Below are 18654 nucleotides of genomic sequence, written 5' to 3'. Positions count from 1 at the left end.
GTGCTGGAGCTCAGGGATAGGTTTATTCTTGCCTGCTGAGCTTTTCCCTTATTTGACACCCACCCATCCTCTCTTGCTTCTCTTCCCTTTCAGTTGTTAGAAAGCTCCCTGACTGTTTCCCAATTGATTCTTGCAGGACTCGGAGGGTTTTGAGTCTAAGACCTGGGAGACGGTGAAGCAACCCAAGGCAAGTGCTGCTCAGCTGAGCAAGAAAGCCAAGAAGGAAAGCAAAAAGAAACGATAAGGGCTTGAGCAGGAAGGCACAAAGGACAGCAGAATCGCCTGGAATGCTTCCTCAGAGGTGCACCAAAGGACACACGCTGCGTGCTCCGGTTTTCAGGCCTGGCCGTGCTTTCCCTTTCCTGGACTGCGGAGAGGAACTGAGCAAGTTTTAGTCATTACCAGTATCCCACCTATTTGATTTCATATTGAAATGTATTTTGGATGCATTTAGCATCTCTTTGTTGCAAATAAAAGCGAAACAAACATTTGAATGGTGGTGCTGCCTCTTCCAATTGCTGATCAATACAGTGCCTGGCTCGGGCTAGTAATCGCAGGACCATGAAGTGTTCGGCTTCACATCCCTACCTGAATCACAGAATCACAGAATTGTAGGGGTTGGAAGGGACCTCTAGAGATCATCGAGTCCAACCCCCCTTCCAAAGCAGGCTCCCTACATCACATCATATCACACAGCTCGGCGTCCAGTCGGGTCCTGAATATCTCCAGAGAAGGAGACTCCACCACCTCCCTGGGCAGCCTGTTCCAGAGCTCCGTCACCCTCACTGGAAAGAAGTTCTTCCGCACATTTGTGCGGAACTTCCTATGCTGTACTTTCATCCCATTACCCCTAGTCCTGTCCCCACGCACTACTAAAAAGAGACCAGCCTCGCCACTATGGCCCCCACACCTCAGGTATTTATAAACCTGGATCAGATCTCCTCTCAGCCTTCTTTTCTCAACGCTAAACACACCCAGTTCCTAAGTCTCTCCTCATAGGGGAGATGCTCCAGGCCCTTCACCATCTTTGTGGCCCTCCGCTGGACTCTTTCCAAGAGATCCCTGTCTTTTTTGTACTGGGGAGCCCAGAACTGGACACAATATTCCAGATGAGGCCTCACCAGGGCAGAGTAGAGGGGGAGGATCACCTCCTTCGACCTGTTGGACACGCTCTTTTTAATGCACCCCACTGTGCCATTGGCCTTTTTGGCTACAGGTCCCTCTCAGTAGAGCTCCTCTCCAGCAGCTCTTCCCCCAGCCTGTACTGGTGAATGCAATTATTTCTTTCCAGGTGCAAGACTCTACACTTGCTTTTGTTAAACCTCATCCGGTTTCTTACTGCCCAGCTCTCCAGCCTGTCCAGGTCTCGCTGAATGGCAGCACAGCCTTCAGGCGTGTCAGCCAATCCTCCCAACTTTGTGTCATCACAAACTTGCTGAGGGTGGTCACTATCCCCTCATTAAGGTCGTTGATGTTGAACAAGACAGGACCCAGCACAGACCCCTGGGGGACGTCGCTAGTTACAGGCCTCCAGCCAGACACCGCACCACCAACAACAACCCTCTGCACTCTGCCAGTCAGCCAATTCTCGACCCACTTGTTTTTAATTATTATTTTTTCCATTACTGGTACTAGAAGAAAAAATGCTAAGAATAAGCCTGGAATTGGCTAGGTTACGTTTTGGCTCTCCTAGACCTCTTTGCATATACAAAAATTCACTTCTTCAGAGCAATCTGAAGATCTGGATTTAAGCTCATCCCTTATAGAATAAGAGCCATAACACCACAGGCTTGTTGGTTGTGTTGGGTGGACAAGAGAAGGGATAGCCATGAATGGTCTCACATTATTTATACCCTACTTGGGAACTTTACCTCTTTCCAAAGTGTGCTTTCCATGACAGTTCTCTTCCCCTTTTCTTCACCAGCTGCTGTTCTCCATGCTTTGTTCTCTTGCTTGGACTTTTCTCAGCCATTTGCTCCAGATCTGTAATGTCCTGAGGATTCAACTCCTGCCATCCTCTGTGGCTGTCGATGTGGCTCGGCTTTGTGATTTACTGCGTGGCAATGTTGTGAAAATCCTGGGCTCCCCAAGGCTACAAAGCAGAGAGCTGTTAGCTTCAATCATGGGCACGAGATATGGGAAAACAGAACAGAGTGCAGCTCAGAGGACTGCCTCGAGGTAGAAATGAAGCTGGTAGTTCTATGGCCATTAACAGCAATCCTGCTCAGCATCAGTGAGAGCTACTCCCGTGTGGCAGGGGAAGGTTAATTCTCTAATAAAGAAATGAGGGCTAAGCTGATGCACTCGGGTCACAACAGCTGCTTTCTAAGTGAGCAGTATTGATTGATTCTGTGTTATTAAATGGACCACAGCAAGCAGCATCCTCCAAGCACAGAGCTTGGAAGTGTGCTCTGCAGTAGGAAAGTAGCAAAGTACAAATCACTTTTAGAGTGGCTAAACACCCTTAGCACCCATGGAGTGTGTTCCCCTTCACTGCTGTGCAGAATATACCCTTGTCAGTGCACAAGGTTGGATTCCAGTGCCAGAGACAGTCACTGCCAGCTCTGTGGGGCCATGAAGGAAGGGGCAGGAGGGGGATATGCTACAGTTCTGAGGTGAAGGAAACTCCCCACAGCCCTGCATGGGGAGACTGTATAACGGTTCTGCTGCCTGTAATTACGAAGCACGCCGTGTTTGTCTTTCCCACAGCCGTCCACGCGTCCAAATATTTATGCAGGGCAGCGTGCTTTTAAATAAAACTTGTTTGCTGTCCGTCTTTGTATCCGCGCTCATTCATTTCGATATATACGGACGTGCTATTCACCAGAACAAATCGCCTTTAGCCATCAGCAGAGCCGGGCACCGCACCGGGCAGGGGCGGCTCTTAGAGGCGGGGTGAGGCGGAGCCGCGGGTCGCTGCGGGGCTGAGCTCGCAGCTCGGAGGCGGCGGGCGCTGCGGGAGCGCGGTGGGTAACGCTCGGGGGAACCACGGTGGTGCGTGAGGGAGGGGCGGGCGGATGGTTGTTGTTGTTGTTGCTGTTTTCGTGCTCTTTTCTCCGTCTTTCCTCGCCTTGCCCGCTATTGTTTGCGCAGCGCCTCCAGGAACAGCGCTGCTTGGTGGTCTCGGTGTTTATTTCCTTTTTTTCCACGCGGTTTCTGTGCACGGAAGGGCAGCTCTCGAGCAGGGAGCTGCTGCGTGCAGGCTGTGCTCACAAAGGAGCCGCAATGTGCCGGGGCAGCCGGCACGCGGGGAAGGAGTTGGGAAACTGAGATGGGCAGGTAACCGGTGCCTGAATATTGCTGTTGGTGGTGATGTGTTAGTGCCTGGGAACACCAAAATATGTGTTTCGAGCAGTTTTTAGGCTGTGTAAATACTCTCGGAATAGCATTCTCGCGGCCGGGCTGCTGGCGCTCCCGATGTCCCCGTAATAGCAGCGGGGTCGGTGCCGGAGGAGCTGCCCGGGGAGGGCTGAGGGTGCTGCGCTCCGCAATGCGAGCTGCGGGTGTCACCGTGCAGCTTTCGGGTGTGCAGCCCGCACAGGGGAACGCAGGCAGTCACTGCTGGGGAACGTGCTTTGTGTGGTTTTTGCATAGGGAGAATGGTGTGTGAGTGTGTCACGGAGGTGGGTCAATTCAAGCCACCCATAGGGGTGTTTTGAACTCTACAATACGGATGCTGCGGTCCCTCTTCTGTTAACGCTGTTTCTCCCTGTCAGGGTGCAATTCCTGCCCCTGGGGCTTTGTGTGGTGCTTGGAGCTCACGGCACATGCGGTGTGACTCCTCAGCTCCTTCATGGGCTGCACGTTCCTGAACAGCATCCACGGATTTGTGCTTTGGTTTCCCTTTGTGTTATGGGCATAAGCTGCTTTCTGGGCATAGCAGGAGTGCTAGAGCATGTAGCATTTGGGTAGCTGCAGAACTACTTCAAGTATTAGTTCACTGTGATTGCAAATAGAAACTTCTTTGAAATCAAGGCTCCTCTGTGGGTTTGGGTTCGGTTTACGTATAAGAGCTGTTCACCTGAGGCAGCACAACGTTTTGTATGCACCCAGCGGCCTCTGTCCCAGGGCACTCCTGTTTACTGCCAAGTACACACCTGCCTTAGCTGAAAGAGCTGGTTTCCAAAGCCTGGGGAGGACTTCAGGCACAACAGTGGAACTACATGATCCTTGAGGTCCCTTCCAACCCGGGTCATTCTGTGAATCTGTGATTCTGTAACAGTGTTGGCAGTTTCTTCTGGCAGGGAGTTCCCTCTCTCAGCTCTACTTCAGCTGTTTCTTCTGACCGAGGCAAAGCCTCCAGGGAGCCAGAAGCCTGCACTGCTATATACCAGACCTAGGTGTGTTATGACCTTTTGCACATCACTTCACCTCCCTCTTGTTTTCTTTCTTTCTTTCTTTTTTTTCTTCCTTCTTATTTGTAAAGCCTTTACTTTGCAGCCATGTTACGGAGGTGGAGTTGGATAAACATTCTTAAAACTCAATTAGGAAACATTGTGTGTTGCAAAACTTAGCAACCAGTTTTGCTCTCCTTTGAGCTCCAGAGCCTGGGGAAAAAAAAAAAAACAAAAAAATTCTGTAAGTCCTGGACTCATGTAAACTGAGGTGACATAATGTGTTTTGGTGGATTTACGTGATAAATGTGTCCTGAAAGCAGTATGTCAGAGTGCATGAGTAAGGCATTGCAGCATGTGGTGATACACCACGTGTCAGCAGCTGGGTGCTGCAGTGCTGCTGGTTACTGCCTTCTCCTGGAGGAGACCTGATTCAGCTGGGCCAACATCTGCTCCTGGTGCTGAGCAATTGGGGTTTGTGTGTCCAGCTGCGTGCTGGAAAACAATGCTCAGGATTTGGCTCGTGCCCCAAGAGGATGCAGCAACAAGCAGCGCTGAGCTTGGGGTGCTCAGGAGTTTATTTTATTTGAGGTTGTGTTTTTACCATTGAAAGACGCAACCCAGAAATGTTGTTTTGCAGTGCTTGACATCAGTTGTCAAGGCGATATAAATGGAAAGAGGTGAGGGCCCAGTGTGCCATAAGGAAAGCTATTGCTCCCTGTGAGTACAGGGGAGTGCTGAGATGCAGCCTGCAGGAGTGGCTCCTTCACGTGTCCCAGCTGGCCAAAAGCCCTTCATGTCCTGCTCTCACTTCAGTGCCGACCCTGCTTTAAGCAGGGTGGGGAAAGAGGTGATGACCCGAGGATCCTTGCAGGGGCTGTGATGGTCTGTGAGCTGTGTGACTTGCTCTGGCAGGGTGAGGAGGGAGGATTCTTCTTTAAATCCTTTAAGACTTGGATGCTGCAACATAAGACTAAGGTTGAAGTATATTCTGCCTTTGTACATCTTCTAGGCTCTTTGTTCAGTGAAACTCTTGCTTACTTGGGGAAGTTCTGGCCCACATGCTTCTACTTGAGCAGTTTAAGTGCTGCATAAAAACGTCTTGGTCCTGACATAGTGTTTGAGCTTTCCTGTTGCGAATGTAAAATCCATATGGCGTTGCTTCTCAAACTCATTAATACTTTCGACATCTTCCAGTGACTGTTCACTGCCCAGTGGATCCAAGTCAGGGGTCTAGAAACAGAACATGCAGATCTGTTAGCCCAGATGTGCTGGGCACATATACCACATCAATGCTGCTGACACATTCAGAAGATGTAACCCTGATTCCTGCACATCCAAACTCTATCATGCTTGAAAACACATACGTTGCCCTTCAGCACGGAAGACAAAAATCAGAACAATGACAGCCCAGAAAACAGGAGTAGAAAAATACATTCACTCTAAGAATAAAAATCAAGCATTTTCAGACTTCATAATTATTATTATTACCTTGAAGACAGCTCAGAAATGAAAAGCCTTAGTCAACAGGTTGAATGCCAGGACCCTGCTAGCATAATAACATATTAAAGCTTATTAAAATAGCTTTTAAAGTTGGTTGAAACATGGTGCTCTCCCAGCACCTCTAACTGTTCTATAATTACCACTTAATTCCCTGCTTTGCTTGTGTGGGACTGGAAAACAAATATTTGCAAGTTAAAACGCCAGCAGTTTTTGACAGTTGCCTACTTGTAACTGCTCAGCATTTGCACATGGGATATAAAAAAGCCTCACTGCATTTTACACAGACAGAAAGCTGCTCCCAAAGCTCCTTCCTAATGAAAAGCATCACTCCAGATTACAGAACACTATGGTGAATTAGGAGCAATTATTTAATTACCTCATATATTCCTTCATTACAATGATGTAGATTCCTAATTTTGTCTCCAAAGATCTGGTTTTGCCTTGTTGTTCTTCTTTAAATGTAAGGGTTTGTCATGATATTTTGCAAGCAATAGCAGGATAAAATAAAGCTGGAACATTTAAACCTTCTGAAGCTTCTCGTTTATCTCATTTAAAAGACAGATAACTACTCCAAATCGATGACATGCCCATTGTTAAAGCAAACTAATGGAAGTCACCTGATGTTATCTCCAACATTTTTTGGCTTCCAAAAAGAAAAACAAGATCACACCAACAGCAAAGCAGAATAGAGCAGAAGAGCTGGCACAAATCCTAGGACAACATAATTAGCTTCTAGCTCTTTACACAGCCCGCAGAGATGGTCTGTCTTCACAAATGGATTCACTGGTAACTGTAAGCTTTCTCGCAAAGCCCAGACCAAACAAAAAGGCTTGCCAATTCATTCCAACATCTGAGACTGCACCTTGTAAACAAGAGGAGGGTGTGATCCAAAACAGACATGCTGGAACGTAGGCACAGCCACCTGGCAGAATCACAAGGAGCCCATAGGCATTCAGCTATCGCTTTCTGGAACGTTGGTAAAATCCACGATCTAACCCCATTTTGCTCACATGCAGTCACTCTGATTCTTACATAAACTTCCCTGATAAGGACAGAACCCAGAAGAACCATCTCACTGCCTAGTTCTGGCTGTGTCTCAAGTTCTATATGAAACATGAGAATTGTTATTTCCAGCACCACTGTCCTCTGTACTTCATCCTTCTGTTTTCTTGCCTACCTTTTCCTGAGCAAAGACAGATAAAACTAAAATGAAGGAATAGATTTGGACCATCTCTTAGAAGCAGTTGGTACGTGCTGGGCCTGTGTTAGTCTGGCAAAGCAAATGACTTTCCCTTCTCAGAGAAGACTCCATAGATGAGTAAACAGAACAAAGCATGCTGCTTGATTGCACCAAAACCATACCCAAAACAAAAGCAAAGGGTTGGTTCTTTACCATAAAGTTCTCTGCATTTGAAAGCAAAGAACACAAAGGCAAATACCATTTTCAAAAGGAGCTTACCTTTAATGCTAGGTTACAAGCATTTAAGTAGTGGTGGGTCAGACAACCATACAACAACTTGAGTTTTAAGTACTTACAATTCAATGTCATCAATTCTCTTAAAAAGAAAGAAGCAGACCTGATGCATTATAGATTATTTCAGCAAAAGTAATGCAAAAGTAAAGGAAGACAGGAGTTTGCAGCATGACCAAGGTAAGTGTGTTACCTGCTACATTTACAACCCTATAAGCAAGCCACCCTTCAAGCAAGGATGCTGGCTTGCATATGTCACCAGGAATAAGTACAAATGGAAGCAGTGGTACCTACAGATGATTTATCTTCTCAGGCTGTTTTCTTTTATCCCCAGTTGAAGTTTTTGAGGAAGCTTACTGCCATTATATAATTATGTACTTTAACCAGCATCAGCAAGCCTAGAGGTTATGCTTAGAATTGTGAGAAATCAAACAGTAAGACAGATCCCAGAGCACACTGCAAGAAGGGTTACTGATTTCAGGCATACTCTTAAACAATCATAACTCTAAACTTCCATAACTGCATAAGGAAAGCTGCAAATGAGGAGCAGCTGCCAAATCAGCAACGAGAGTATTAAAGGAAAACCTTAGCCCATCAATAATACAGATATTTACACATAGGGAACGTTTTAAGACAGAAACTTAACCCTCACAGAGATTAGAATCAGATCAACTTGGAGGAAACATACCTCTGGTTTGCTGTCCACAACATCCACTTCAATATTGACCTCCGCCTGTAGGATTTTCTGTTTCGTTTGTTCAACGGTCAGGCTCAATTTGTTGATGTAAGACTGAAGTTCCTCTGCAGAGTCCATGTTCAGCTCCACTAAAGCTTTGTGAAATTGATCCATTTGACCATCTTCCAGAAGTTCCTGCAGACAAATCAGAGCTGGCTGTGATGAATGATATAAGGTAACCAAACATGCACTAGCTACGTATGTATACACTGCTCTCATTATGGGAGACTCAAAATACCTCACAGAAAAGTACTATTCAGAACTCGTAGGCATATCACAGAACCACAGAATCACAGAATTGTAGGGAAGGGAAGAGACCTCTAGAGATCATCGAGTCCAACCCCCCTGCCAAAGGAGGCTTCCCTGGGACAGAGGCGAGGCTGACAGGCCTATAATTACCCGGGTCTTCCTTCTTGCCCTTTTTGAAGACCGGACTGACACTGGTTGTCCTCCAGTCTTCAGGCACCTCCCCAGTTCTCCAAGACACGGATGATGTTCTGCAGCCACCTCCATTGAGATGTGCGTCCTGAGCGCGGATGGAAAGTGAAGGGAAAGGAGGAGCGGGGGATGGAGGGGCAGGAAGCGCTTGGTGCCGGCGGGAGCAGTTCCGGGCCATGGCGCCATGGGAAGGTGATCGGGGCCGGGAGGAGCGGGGTGTGCGCCGCCAACGGGGTCGGGCCGCGGTGCGGGGCGTGGAGGGATGTCGGGGGAGGAGCTGGCGGTGCTGCGGCACGCAGAGGCGATGCGTGCGGTGCCAGCGAGTGCGTGGAGCTGAAGGAAGGTGTGTAACATGTCCTTGCTCTGGCTGTCGGTGAGCGGGACGAGTCGGGGCTGCAGTTCTGTGCTGGTGTTTGTTGCTGGGACCGGCTGCCTGAGCAGAATGGGGGCAGCGAGAGGGAGGCTGGACAAGCGGCAGCATCAGGAGCACGGCCCAGTTCTGCTGTGCTGATGGTGCTGTACGGCTGTGGGTCCCCACTGAGGGTCGGTGAGGCAGCGTGGCCCCGTGTGTGGACGTGGGATGTAATGAGAGTGAGTGGATGCAAATGGAGTCGGAGGTGTTACAAGGAGAGGCTCTGGATTGGAACAGGGAGAGCAGAGCTGGTGTGTCCCAGCAGGCAGGCGTAGTCAGGTGCCCTTTGGAGCCTGCTGTTCTTGGTGCTGAGCTCAGGAGCCCCATCAGATCAGCGTGGTGCTGCGTGCTGCGTATGGCAGCGCCAAGAGATTCCCTTGGGGAAGAAGGGGGAGGATGAAGGAGGCCGAGGGCCCTTTGCTCAGGGCCAGCTCGTCTGTGCCCTCTTGCTGACCGGAGAGAAGGGCTGCCCGCTGGGCACAGGCAGTGCCTTCTGGCTCCCGTGCCGTGCCCTGTCCTCCAGCCCCCTCCTCATGCCATGTGGAACGCCAGTGCCAGCAGTGCCAGCAGTGCGGCCGCCATGTTAGAACCCTGGCCACAGCCGTTACCTTGGTCACCGTTGGTCACCGTTGCCCAACGCAACGCACTCGCCTCTTAGATCTACGGCCGGTAACAGCCATGTACGGGCCTAAGAGAGCGAGGCTGGAGGAAACCCACCCTTTAGATGGGAAGATGGTTCCGGGGACCGCGGGGTCGAAGAGGAGGAGGAGGGGGCCCATTGCCAGCACCATCAGGCAGCAGTCAGGCAAGGGAGCCCATTGCCATCGCGCCTGGACCAGGCGCGTGACCACCTCCGTGGAGCCCATGGAGGTGGATCCACCTCCAGATGAACCCATGGAGGTGGATCCACCTGAGGATGAGCCCATGGAGGTGGATCCCCCCGATGCCCAGCTGGCCTGGCACCACACCACCGTGCCAGGCCCTGCAGCAGTACCACCTCAGCTGCAGCATCGCTGGTCCAGGCGCTGGGCTCCGTACCGTCTGCGCGGCCCCCGCCCCCGGCATTAGCCGGGTGGCTTCATTTAACATCAGCTCCTCCTTTGAGACCTTGCGGGCCCCCGGTTCCATCTGAACCCTTTTTTTATTGTTGTTTTTATTGTTGTTGTTTTTATTGTTGTTGTTTTTATTGTTAGATTTAGTTAGTTAGTTTAGGTGTTAGGATTAGGTTCTTGTTCATGTTTTTTAATTAGGAGTAGGTTATTGTTCACGTTTTATTGTTAGGTGTAGGTTTTTGTTCCCGTTTTAGAGTTAGGCGTAGGTTAGTGTTCGTACTTAGAGTTAGGTGGGTTCCTACCAGCAGCTGGCAGCAAACAGCGCTCACTCGGTAAGCACACGTCTGCTTTCTCACCCAATGGCACGAGTGCTGCTCCATGAGTGAGGAGGTCTGTGACATCTCCGAGGGATGGGATTTGCATCTTGTGACTTTTCTGTTGCAGATTGTCGAGGAGCAGAGCGTGAGTGGCTGTGAAATGCAATTGGGAAATGCTTCATGGAAACAGTCTGGAGCTGTGTCTGGAGCTTCCTGCGTGGCCATTGTAAGGTAGGTGTGCCTTACTGTAAGCGTGCTCTGAAGCAGTGTCGGTTAAGCACAGCTCACTCCTCTGTCTTCAACAGATCAGCTTTCTGCACTCTTTATTTCCGTGGCTGGCGTTGTAGAGCGCAGCAGCAGCAAGGCCGTGAACACGTCCACAACCAGGTACGTGAACATGGGTGACTTTAATGGCTAGAATAACATTGCTGTTAGAATTAATAAGGCAGTGGTCACGCGTGTGTGCTGGAGCTCAGGGATAGGTTTATTCTTGCCTGCTGAGCTTTTCCCTTATTTGACACCCACCCATCCTCTCTTGCTTCTCTTCCCTTTCAGTTGTTAGAAAGCTCCCTGACTGTTTCCCAATTGATTCTTGCAGGACTCGGAGGGTTTTGAGTCTAAGACCTGGGAGACGGTGAAGCAACCCAAGGCAAGTGCTGCTCAGCTGAGCAAGAAAGCCAAGAAGGAAAGCAAAAAGAAACGATAAGGGCTTGAGCAGGAAGGCACAAAGGACAGCAGAATCGCCTGGAATGCTTCCTCAGAGGTGCACCAAAGGACACACGCTGCGTGGTCCGGTTTTCAGGCCTGGCCGTGCTTTCCCTTTCCTGGACTGCGGAGAGGAACTGAGCAAGTTTTAGTCAATACCAGTATCCCGCCTATTTGATTTCATATTGAAAAGTATTTTGGATGCATTTAGCATCTCTTTGTTGCAAATAAAAGCGAAACAAACATTTGAATGGTGGTGCTGCCTCTTCCAATAGCTGATCAATACAGTGCCTGGCTTGGGCTAGTAATCGCAGGACCATGAAGTTTTCGGCTTCACATCCCTACCTGAATCACAGAATCACAGAATTGTAGGGGTTGGAAGGGACCTCTAGAGATCATCGAGTCCATCCCCCCTTCCAAAGCAGGCTCCCTACATTACATCACATCACACAGCTCGGCGTCCAGTCGGGTCTTGAATACCTCCAGAGAAGAAGACTCCACCACCTCCCTGGGCAGCCTGTTCGTGTCATCACAAACTTGCTGAGGGTGGTCACTATCCCCTCATCAAGGTCGTTGATGTTGAACAAGACTGGACCCAGCACAGACCCCTGGGGGACGCCGCTAGTTACAGGCCTCCAGCCAGATTCCGCACCGCCAACGACAACCCTCTGCACTCTGCCAGTCAGCCAATTCTCGACCCACTTCATCGTCCACTCATCTATCCCACACTTCCTCAGCTTTGTTATAAGGACGTCATGGGGGACAGCATCCGGGGCTCCGCTCTGCTCTCCTCAGGAGAGATGTCTGACTGGAAAGGCCTTTCCAAGCGAATGGTAATAGGACGGTGATGAAAATAGTATATGTTCCTGATGGATTCACTAATAGAATGAAATAGGCAGAGAAAGTTAGAAATGGGGTCTGTACTAATATGGGATGTACACATACCCCATGTCAAACAAGAGCACCTGGCATAAGCAGTTTTTAACTAACTAGTAGTAGCCTGATTCTGCATTACTGAGTTCTCAAAAGTCACCTTCATTACCAGTTGCAAAGAGCAATTGAAGTGCTTGGTTATACTGCATTAGAATCCCTTTAACTACCACTTTAACATCAGCCTTGAGGGCTTTCCAATATATACTTACCCTGTAATTACCAGCTGAAGCAATGACAATCAAATCAGATGTTTTCTCGGCTCTCCTTATCCCGTGCTTAATCCATTTCACCTCCTCCCCACCCTTGCAGGGCTGTTCCTCTTGCTGTCCATGCTGAGGATATCAGTGGTCCTCTTGTGATTAACAGTGATGCAATCAGAGTTATAAAAAGGTAGTTAGTAAAGAACAAGCTGTTCTAAACTTAGATTAACCTGAAGCTAAGCAATGAAGTATCCTCCAGTTCCTTTGGTGAGCGAGCTGACTTTGCCTATCTTCTTTTGTCTTTCTTTGCCATATCTGCTAATACTGATTATAATGGTGGTCTGGCTACGGCTCTTACTTAATGAAGGTAAGTTGGCTGCATGCATGTAGAAAGGCTTTGTCTCTTAACTTCATCTTTAAAGCATTCTGTGAGCTATTTTTAACCTGATGCCCCTCATCACAGAGGGAAAATAAAGGTGTGGTTTGGTGGTTGAATGCACTTTGTAGATTCCCATTTAAAAGAAATGCTTCCTAATAACTTTGCGTGGTTTTCAAATGCTTGTGTTGTAGTTCATCCTCTCTGTGTATTTTGGGTAGGGAGTGGATTTTTCCAGGGGAGCTGTTAAGGGATTCTCTTGTTAATGTTAAGGCTGATAAAAAGCAGTTTCTTAAAGGAGCAGGACGTGCATTTTCATTTCTTTGTGTATTTTGCATCTCTTTCTGCTCTGCCACTGTTCTTAATTCTGACATGTCAGTAACTAATAAGATGCTTTGGTTTAGGCTAATAATAGGCTTGCTGATGTACTCCTGGGCATAAAGCTTGGCTGGTTTTGCTAATCCTGGAGCACAAGCAGTTGCAGCTGAGGAATCAATCGTAAGTTGACTGATTCCAATCAAAAGCAGTAATTCTGCCTTTGAGGGACAACTGTAGGGAGGAAAATAAGAATAAAAACTGGCTTCAACAAGCCAGGTTCTTACTTAATGTTTTAGTAACCATTTCTATAATGGATCCCCAAGGAGCAGAGATAACCAAATGATTCCTTTGGACCCACAGACAGCAGTGGAACAGAAGGTGTTCACCACAGCTGAGGCTTATCTTCTAATCACCTTTCCTGTCCTGCCTTCACGTACTCGTGCATTTGTTGACTCTCAGCTCCTATTTTTCAGTTTTAATGTACAGGTGATGCTCATAGAAATCCCTGCTTGCTGCTGGCTGATTCTCCGCACATCCGAGTGCACTCTTTTGGATAACCAATGACAGTAACAAGAGTGCCGGCTCTATGGAGTTCTGATAATGGTACAAACTACCCTGAGTAGCATAGGCATGGCTTATTTCTAATGTCTGAAAAGCAGAAGAAAATGTATTGTGTAGGTGAAGGGGAGCTGTGCCTTGTTCTAATGTTGAGTTTGGGTGTCAATTTTTCCCTGGACAGAGGAACTCTGAAATAATTTGATGCCTTGATTGAGTTATATATGTACATACGTATACATACACATATGTATTTTCAGGTTCTGTGTACTGCATTTACCTTTCTAATGCCAGGCCCTAGGATGGCTGTTATTTGCATCAGGATCCCATGATCTAAATTCCCTCTCAATCAATATGATTACATGTGTTACCAAACTTCAAGATACTGGTGTGCTTGAAGAACTGCAGCATTCAAGTATTTCTCTATCACTCTTAAGAAACTGAATAGAGCAATGGTCTTTTTAATATCTTCTTGACTAATTAAGTCATATTCAATTATCTTATGCCACTTTAGGTGCAAGTGGGGAATAAAACAGGTGCATAACTCAGCTTTACCTTTAACGTAGTTGCTTAATAAAACTTAATTAGCTAAGATCAAACACTTGTACAGGCTTCTTGTTGCCTAGCTGGGGTTGAAAAGCCTTAATTCCAGGTGGAAGGGGTTCAGAAGAATTTTGTCCAGCTCCTAGAGCTACTAACTGTAATGTAACAGATCTCTAAATCTACCTTCTAGAAGAGACGCCTCCTGCAGAAGCAACTAAGAAACAATCTGATGTGTCTCCTTCTGAATCTAAATCTGAAGATGAACCAACAGATGCTGAAAGCCAAAATGATACAGCAAGTACAGAATTTGAAGAGGACAAACAACCCAGCGGCCCTGTGGGACAACCACAGCCCAAACCTGCTTATCTGAGTTCAAAGCCAAAAGCAAACTACCATCTCAGGCGGCTGGTCTCAGAACCGAAGATAAGACCCTCCCATGTGGAAAGGAGAGTTCTCTGCAACATCATGATGGTGAGTGCGTGACCAGACTATCTATCTCTTGGCATATCTGTTGTTTTTGTGCCTCAGCTCGTATTATTATTTTTTTCCATCTCTGCCTGAGATATCTTCAGGACTGGTTTCTGCCTCGTTAATGAACTACAAGAGGTTTTCTCTCCCTGTCATCCCTATTTGGAATGATTCCTGTTGTATACCAACTAAAGGTAGTACAAAATTGAGCAGAGTCACTACAGAATCACAGAATGACCCGGGTTGGAAGGGACCTCAAGGATCATGTAGTTCCAACCCCCCTGCCTGGCAGGGCCACCAAACATACACCTTTACTAGATCAGGTTGCCCAGGGCCCCGTCCAACCTGGCCTTGAACACCTCCAAGGACAGGGCATCCACAACCTCCCTGGGCAGCCTGTTCCAGGGCCTAACCACTCTCCTAGTAAATACTAACTACCCTCTGTATGTATAAGTGTGTGTGTGTATTAGTAAGGCATGTATATGTATTTGCAAAGTCTTTGAGAACTGCATGCAGATTCATACAAATACCAAAAGATACATCTGAAAGAGTGGAAGAGATTAGGCTTGTGTATGGCTTCTTTCCTTGCTCTTTGGCTGCATACCCTGTTGCAGCAGGGGCTCAGGAGGTAAGGCTTATTTCTGCCTCCTCTGTCTCTGTGCTGTCCTCTCTACTTACATTGCATGGAATTTTAAACTGCAGCAAAGTTACCCACGTTTACTTCTACCAGCTGCGCTGGCTGCTTTGTTAGGCCAGAATTGTGAAGGACTGGTATTGTCTTAAACTGCTGTATCTGTTTGACTGGCACACCCTGAAGCTGACCTTTAGCATGGAACCAGGAATATCTCATCTTAAATGATCTTTGGCATCGGATAGAACAAGAGCAGTGTCATGAGATTTTGTTTTTAATTATTATTATTTTTTCCATTACTGGTACTAGAAGAAAAAATGCTAAGAATAAGCCTGGAATTGGCTAGGTTACGTTTTGGCTCTCCTAGACCTCTTTGCATATACAAAAATTCACTTCTTCAGAGCAATCTGAAGATCTGGATTTAAGCTCATCCCTTATAGCATAAGAGCCATAACACCACAGGCTTGTTGGTTGTGTTGGGTGGACAAGAGAAGGGATAGCCATGAATGGTCTCACATTATTTATACCCTACTTGGGAACTTTACCTCTTTCCAAAGTGTGCTTTCCATGACAGTTCTCTTCCCCTTTTCTTCACCAGCTGCTGTTCTCCATGCTTTGTTCTCTCGCTTGGACTTTTCTCAGCCATTTGCTCCAGATCTGTAATGTCCTGAGGATTCAACTCCTGCCATCCTCTGTGGCTGTCGATGTGGCTTGGCTTTGTGATTTACTGCGTGGCAATGTTGTGAAAATCCTGGGCTCCCCAAGGCTACAAAGCAGAGAGCTGTTAGCTTCAATCACGGGCACGAGATATGGGAAAACAGAACAGAGTGCAGCTCAGAGGACTGCCTCGAGGTAGAAATGAAGCTGGTAGTTCTATGGCCATTAACAGCAATCCTGCTCAGCATCAGTGAGAGCTACTCCCGTGTGGCAGGGGAAGGTTAATTCTCTAATAAAGAAATGAGGGCTAAGCTGATGCACTCGGGTCACAACAGCTGCTTTCTAAGTGAGCAGTATTGATTGATTCTGTGTTATTAAATGGACCACAGCAAGCAGCATCCTCCAAGCACAGAGCTTGGAAGTGTGCTCTGCAGTAGGAAAGTAGCAAAGTACAGATCACTTTTAGAGTGGCTAAACACCCTTAGCACCCATGGAGTGTGTTCCCCTTCACTGCTGTGCAGAATATACCTTTGTCAGTGCACAAGGTTGGATTCCAGTGCCAGAGACAGTCACTGCCAGCTCTGTGGGGCCATGAAGGAAGGGGCAGGAGGGGGATATGCTACAGTTCTGAGGTGAAGGAAACTCCCCACAGCCCTGCATGGGGAGACTGTATAACGGTTCTGCTGCCTGTAATTACGAAGCACGCCGTGTTTGTCTTTCCCACAGCCGTCCACGCGTCCAAATATTTATGCAGGGCAGCGTGCTTTTAAATAAAACTTGTTTGCTGGCCGTCTTTGTATCCGCGCTCATTCATTTCGATATATACGGACGTGCTATTCACCAGAACAAATCGCCTTTAGCCATCAGCAGAGCCGGGCACCGCACCGGGCAGGGGCGGCTCTTAGAGGCGGGGTGAGGCGGAGCCGCGGGTCGCTGCGGGGCTGAGCTCGCAGCTCGGAGGCGGCGGGCGCTGCGGGAGCGCGGTGGGTAACGCTCGGGGGAACCACGGTGGTGCGTGAGGGAGGGGCGGGCGGATGGTTGTTGTTGTTGTTGCTGTTTTCGTGCTCTTTTCTCCGTCTTTCCTCGCCTTGCCCGCTATTGTTTGCGCAGCGCCTCCAGGAACAGCGCTGCTTGGTGGTCTCGGTGTTTATTTCCTTTTTTTCCACGCGGTTTCTGTGCACGGAAGGGCAGCTCTCGAGCAGGGAGCTGCTGCGTGCAGGCTGTGCTCACAAAGGAGCCGCAATGTGCCGGGGCAGCCGGCACGCGGGGAAGGAGTTGGGAAACTGAGATGGGCAGGTAACCGGTGCCTGAATATTGCTGTTGGTGGTGATGTGTTAGTGCCTGGGAACACCAAAATATGTGTTTCGAGCAGTTTTTAGGCTGTGTAAATACTCTCGGAATAGCATTCTCGCGGCCGGGCTGCTGGCGCTCCCGATGTCCCCGTAATAGCAGCGGGGTCGGTGCCGGAGGAGCTGCCCGGGGAGGGCTGAGGGTGCTGCGCTCCGCAATGCGAGCTGCGGGTGTCACCGTGCAGCTTTCGGGTGTGCAGCCCGCACAGGGGAACGCAGGCAGTCACTGCTGGGGAACGTGCTTTGTGTGATTTTTGCATAGGGAGAATGGTGTGTGAGTGTGTCACGGAGGTGGGTCAATTCAAGCCACCCATAGGGGTGTTTTGAACTCTACAATACGGATGCTGCGGTCCCTCTTCTGTTAACGCTGTTTCTCCCTGTCAGGGTGCAATTCCTGCCCCTGGGGCTTTGTGTGGTGCTTGGAGCTCACGGCACATGCGGTGTGACTCCTCAGCTCCTTCATGGGCTGCACGTTCCTGAACAGCATCCACGGATTTGTGCTTTGGTTTCCCTTTGTGTTATGGGCATAAGCTGCTTTCTGGGCATAGCAGGAGTGCTAGAGCATGTAGCATTTGGGTAGCTGCAGAACTACTTCAAGTATTAGTTCACTGTGATTGCAAATAGAAACTTCTTTGAAATCAAGGCTCCTCTGTGGGTTTGGGTTTGGTTTATGTATAAGAGCTGTTCACCTGAGGCAGCACAACGTTTTGTATGCACCCAGCGGCCTCTGTCCCAGGGCACTCCTGTTTACTGCCAAGTACACACCTGCCTTATCTGAAAGAGCTGGTTTCCAAAGCCTGGGGAGGACTTCAGGCACAACAGTGGAACTACATGATCCTTGAGGTCCCTTCCAACCCGGGTCATTCTGTGATTCTGTGATTCTGTAACAGTGTTGGCAGTTTCTTCTGGCAGGGAGTTCCCTCTCTCAGCTCTACTTCAGCTGTTTCTTCTGACCGAGGCAAAGCCTCCAGGGAGCCAGAAGCCTGCACTGCTATATACCAGACCTAGGTGTGTTATGACCTTTTGCACATCACTTCACCTCCCTCTTGTTTTCTTTCTTTCTTTCTTTTTTTTCTTCCTTCTTATTTGTAAAGCCTTTACTTTGCAGCCATGTTACGGAGGTGGAGTTGGATAAACATTCTTAAAACTCAATTAGGAAACATTGTGTGTTGCAAAACTTAGCAACCAGTTTTGCTCTCCTTTGAGCTCCAGAGCCTGGGGAAAAAAAAAGGAAAAAAACTTCTGTAAGTCCTGGACTCACGTAAACTGAGGTGACATAATGTGTTTTGGTGGATTTACGTGATAAATGTGTCCTGAGAGCAGTATGTCAGAGTGCTGGAGTAAGGCATTGCAGCATGTGGTGATACACCACGTGTCAGCAGCTGGGTGCTGCAGTGCTGCTGGTTACTGCCTTCTCCTGGAGGAGACCTGATTCAGCTGGGCCAACATCTGCTCCTGGTGCTGAGCAATTGGGGTTTGTGTGTCCAGCTGCGTGCTGGAAAACAATGCTCAGGATTTGGCTCGTGCCCCAAGAGGATTCAGCAACAAGCAGCGCTGAGCTTGGGGTGCTCAGGAGTTTATTTTATTTGAGGTTGTGTTTTTACCATTGAAAGATGCAACCCAGAAATGTTGTTTTGCAGTGCTTGACATCAGTTG

The 18654-nt window shown here is 48.3% G+C and overlaps 5 protein-coding genes across 14 annotated transcripts in view; 3 read left to right on the top strand and 2 right to left on the bottom strand.

Annotated features, from left to right (window-relative positions):
• Window positions 1-494, top strand: part of LOC146757816 (uncharacterized) — a 2641-nt gene extending 2147 nt beyond the window's left edge. For both annotated transcript variants that reach the window (XM_085520246.1, XM_085520247.1), the window contains exon 4: window positions 137-494. In XM_085520246.1, coding sequence (XP_085376372.1) covers window positions 137-244 — 108 coding nt within the window. In that variant the 3' untranslated portion in view covers window positions 245-494. The remainder of the gene's footprint in view (window positions 1-136) is intronic.
• LOC107322879 (uncharacterized) overlaps window positions 1-8851 on the bottom strand; it is a 13979-nt gene extending 5128 nt beyond the window's left edge. For 2 of the 5 annotated variants that reach the window (XM_085520229.1, XM_085520228.1), the window contains exons 1-2: window positions 8444-8851; window positions 7997-8179 (exon numbers count right to left, since the gene is read on the bottom strand). In XM_085520229.1, coding sequence (XP_085376355.1) covers window positions 7997-8179; window positions 8444-8836 — 576 coding nt within the window. In that variant the 5' untranslated portion in view covers window positions 8837-8851. Of the gene's footprint in view, window positions 1-211; window positions 4548-4894; window positions 5568-7996; window positions 8180-8443 lie in introns of those variants that run through there. The other 3 variants (XM_085520231.1, XM_085520230.1, XM_085520227.1) reach the window with 3 other exon arrangements.
• LOC146757815 (uncharacterized) lies at window positions 1625-15848 on the top strand. 5 transcript variants are annotated; one of them, XM_085520235.1, is made up of 6 exons: window positions 8642-8674; window positions 10391-10494; window positions 10569-10650; window positions 10862-12468; window positions 14084-14364; window positions 15591-15848. In XM_085520235.1, exons 4-6 carry the CDS (start codon window positions 12345-12347, stop codon window positions 15846-15848), a joined length of 663 nt encoding a protein of 220 aa, XP_085376361.1. In that variant the 5' UTR covers window positions 8642-8674; window positions 10391-10494; window positions 10569-10650; window positions 10862-12344. The 5 variants fall into 4 exon arrangements, 4 of the variants coding, with proteins under 4 accessions (XP_085376363.1, XP_085376361.1, XP_085376362.1 ...); XR_014935930.1 differs by lacking the exons at window positions 8642-8674; window positions 14084-14364; window positions 15591-15848 and adding an exon at window positions 8747-10278 and having other exon boundaries at window positions 10862-11219; XM_085520237.1 differs by lacking the exons at window positions 8642-8674; window positions 14084-14364; window positions 15591-15848 and adding an exon at window positions 1625-2966 and having other exon boundaries at window positions 10862-11219.
• LOC146757814 (uncharacterized) overlaps window positions 15249-18654 on the bottom strand; it is a 7268-nt gene continuing 3862 nt past the window's right edge. Inside the window, exon 4 of the mRNA XM_085520226.1 lies at window positions 15249-18213. Within this exon, the coding sequence (XP_085376352.1) occupies window positions 18151-18213 (63 nt within the window). The 3' untranslated portion in view covers window positions 15249-18150. The remainder of the gene's footprint in view (window positions 18214-18654) is intronic.
• Window positions 16181-18654, top strand: part of LOC107322896 (uncharacterized) — an 8704-nt gene continuing 6230 nt past the window's right edge. The window contains exon 1 of the mRNA XM_085520243.1: window positions 16181-16632. The gene's annotated coding sequence lies outside the window, so the exon portion shown is untranslated. The remainder of the gene's footprint in view (window positions 16633-18654) is intronic.

Source organism: Coturnix japonica, chromosome 19 (assembly GCF_054131305.1).
Source record: "Coturnix japonica strain WE chromosome 19, WE-NBRP24, whole genome shotgun sequence".
NCBI classification, from domain to species: Eukaryota; Metazoa; Chordata; class Aves; order Galliformes; family Phasianidae; genus Coturnix; species Coturnix japonica.
The sequence above is the reverse complement of the archived record's forward strand: the minus strand, read 5'-3'. Positions and strand labels throughout refer to the sequence as shown.

Excerpts from the sequence above, each read along its gene's own strand:
- LOC146757815 (XM_085520235.1), top strand. The coding sequence starts at position 12,345 with ATGAAGTATCCTCCAGTTCCTTTGGTGAGCGAGCTGACTTTGCCTATC. Across the intron at positions 12,469-14,083 it reads ACGGCTCTTACTTAATGAAG|AAGAGACGCCTCCTGCAGAA; the intron begins GTAAGTTGGCTG and ends TCTACCTTCTAG. Across the intron at positions 14,365-15,590 it reads TTCTCTGCAACATCATGATG|CTGCTGTTCTCCATGCTTTG; the intron begins GTGAGTGCGTGA and ends TTTCTTCACCAG.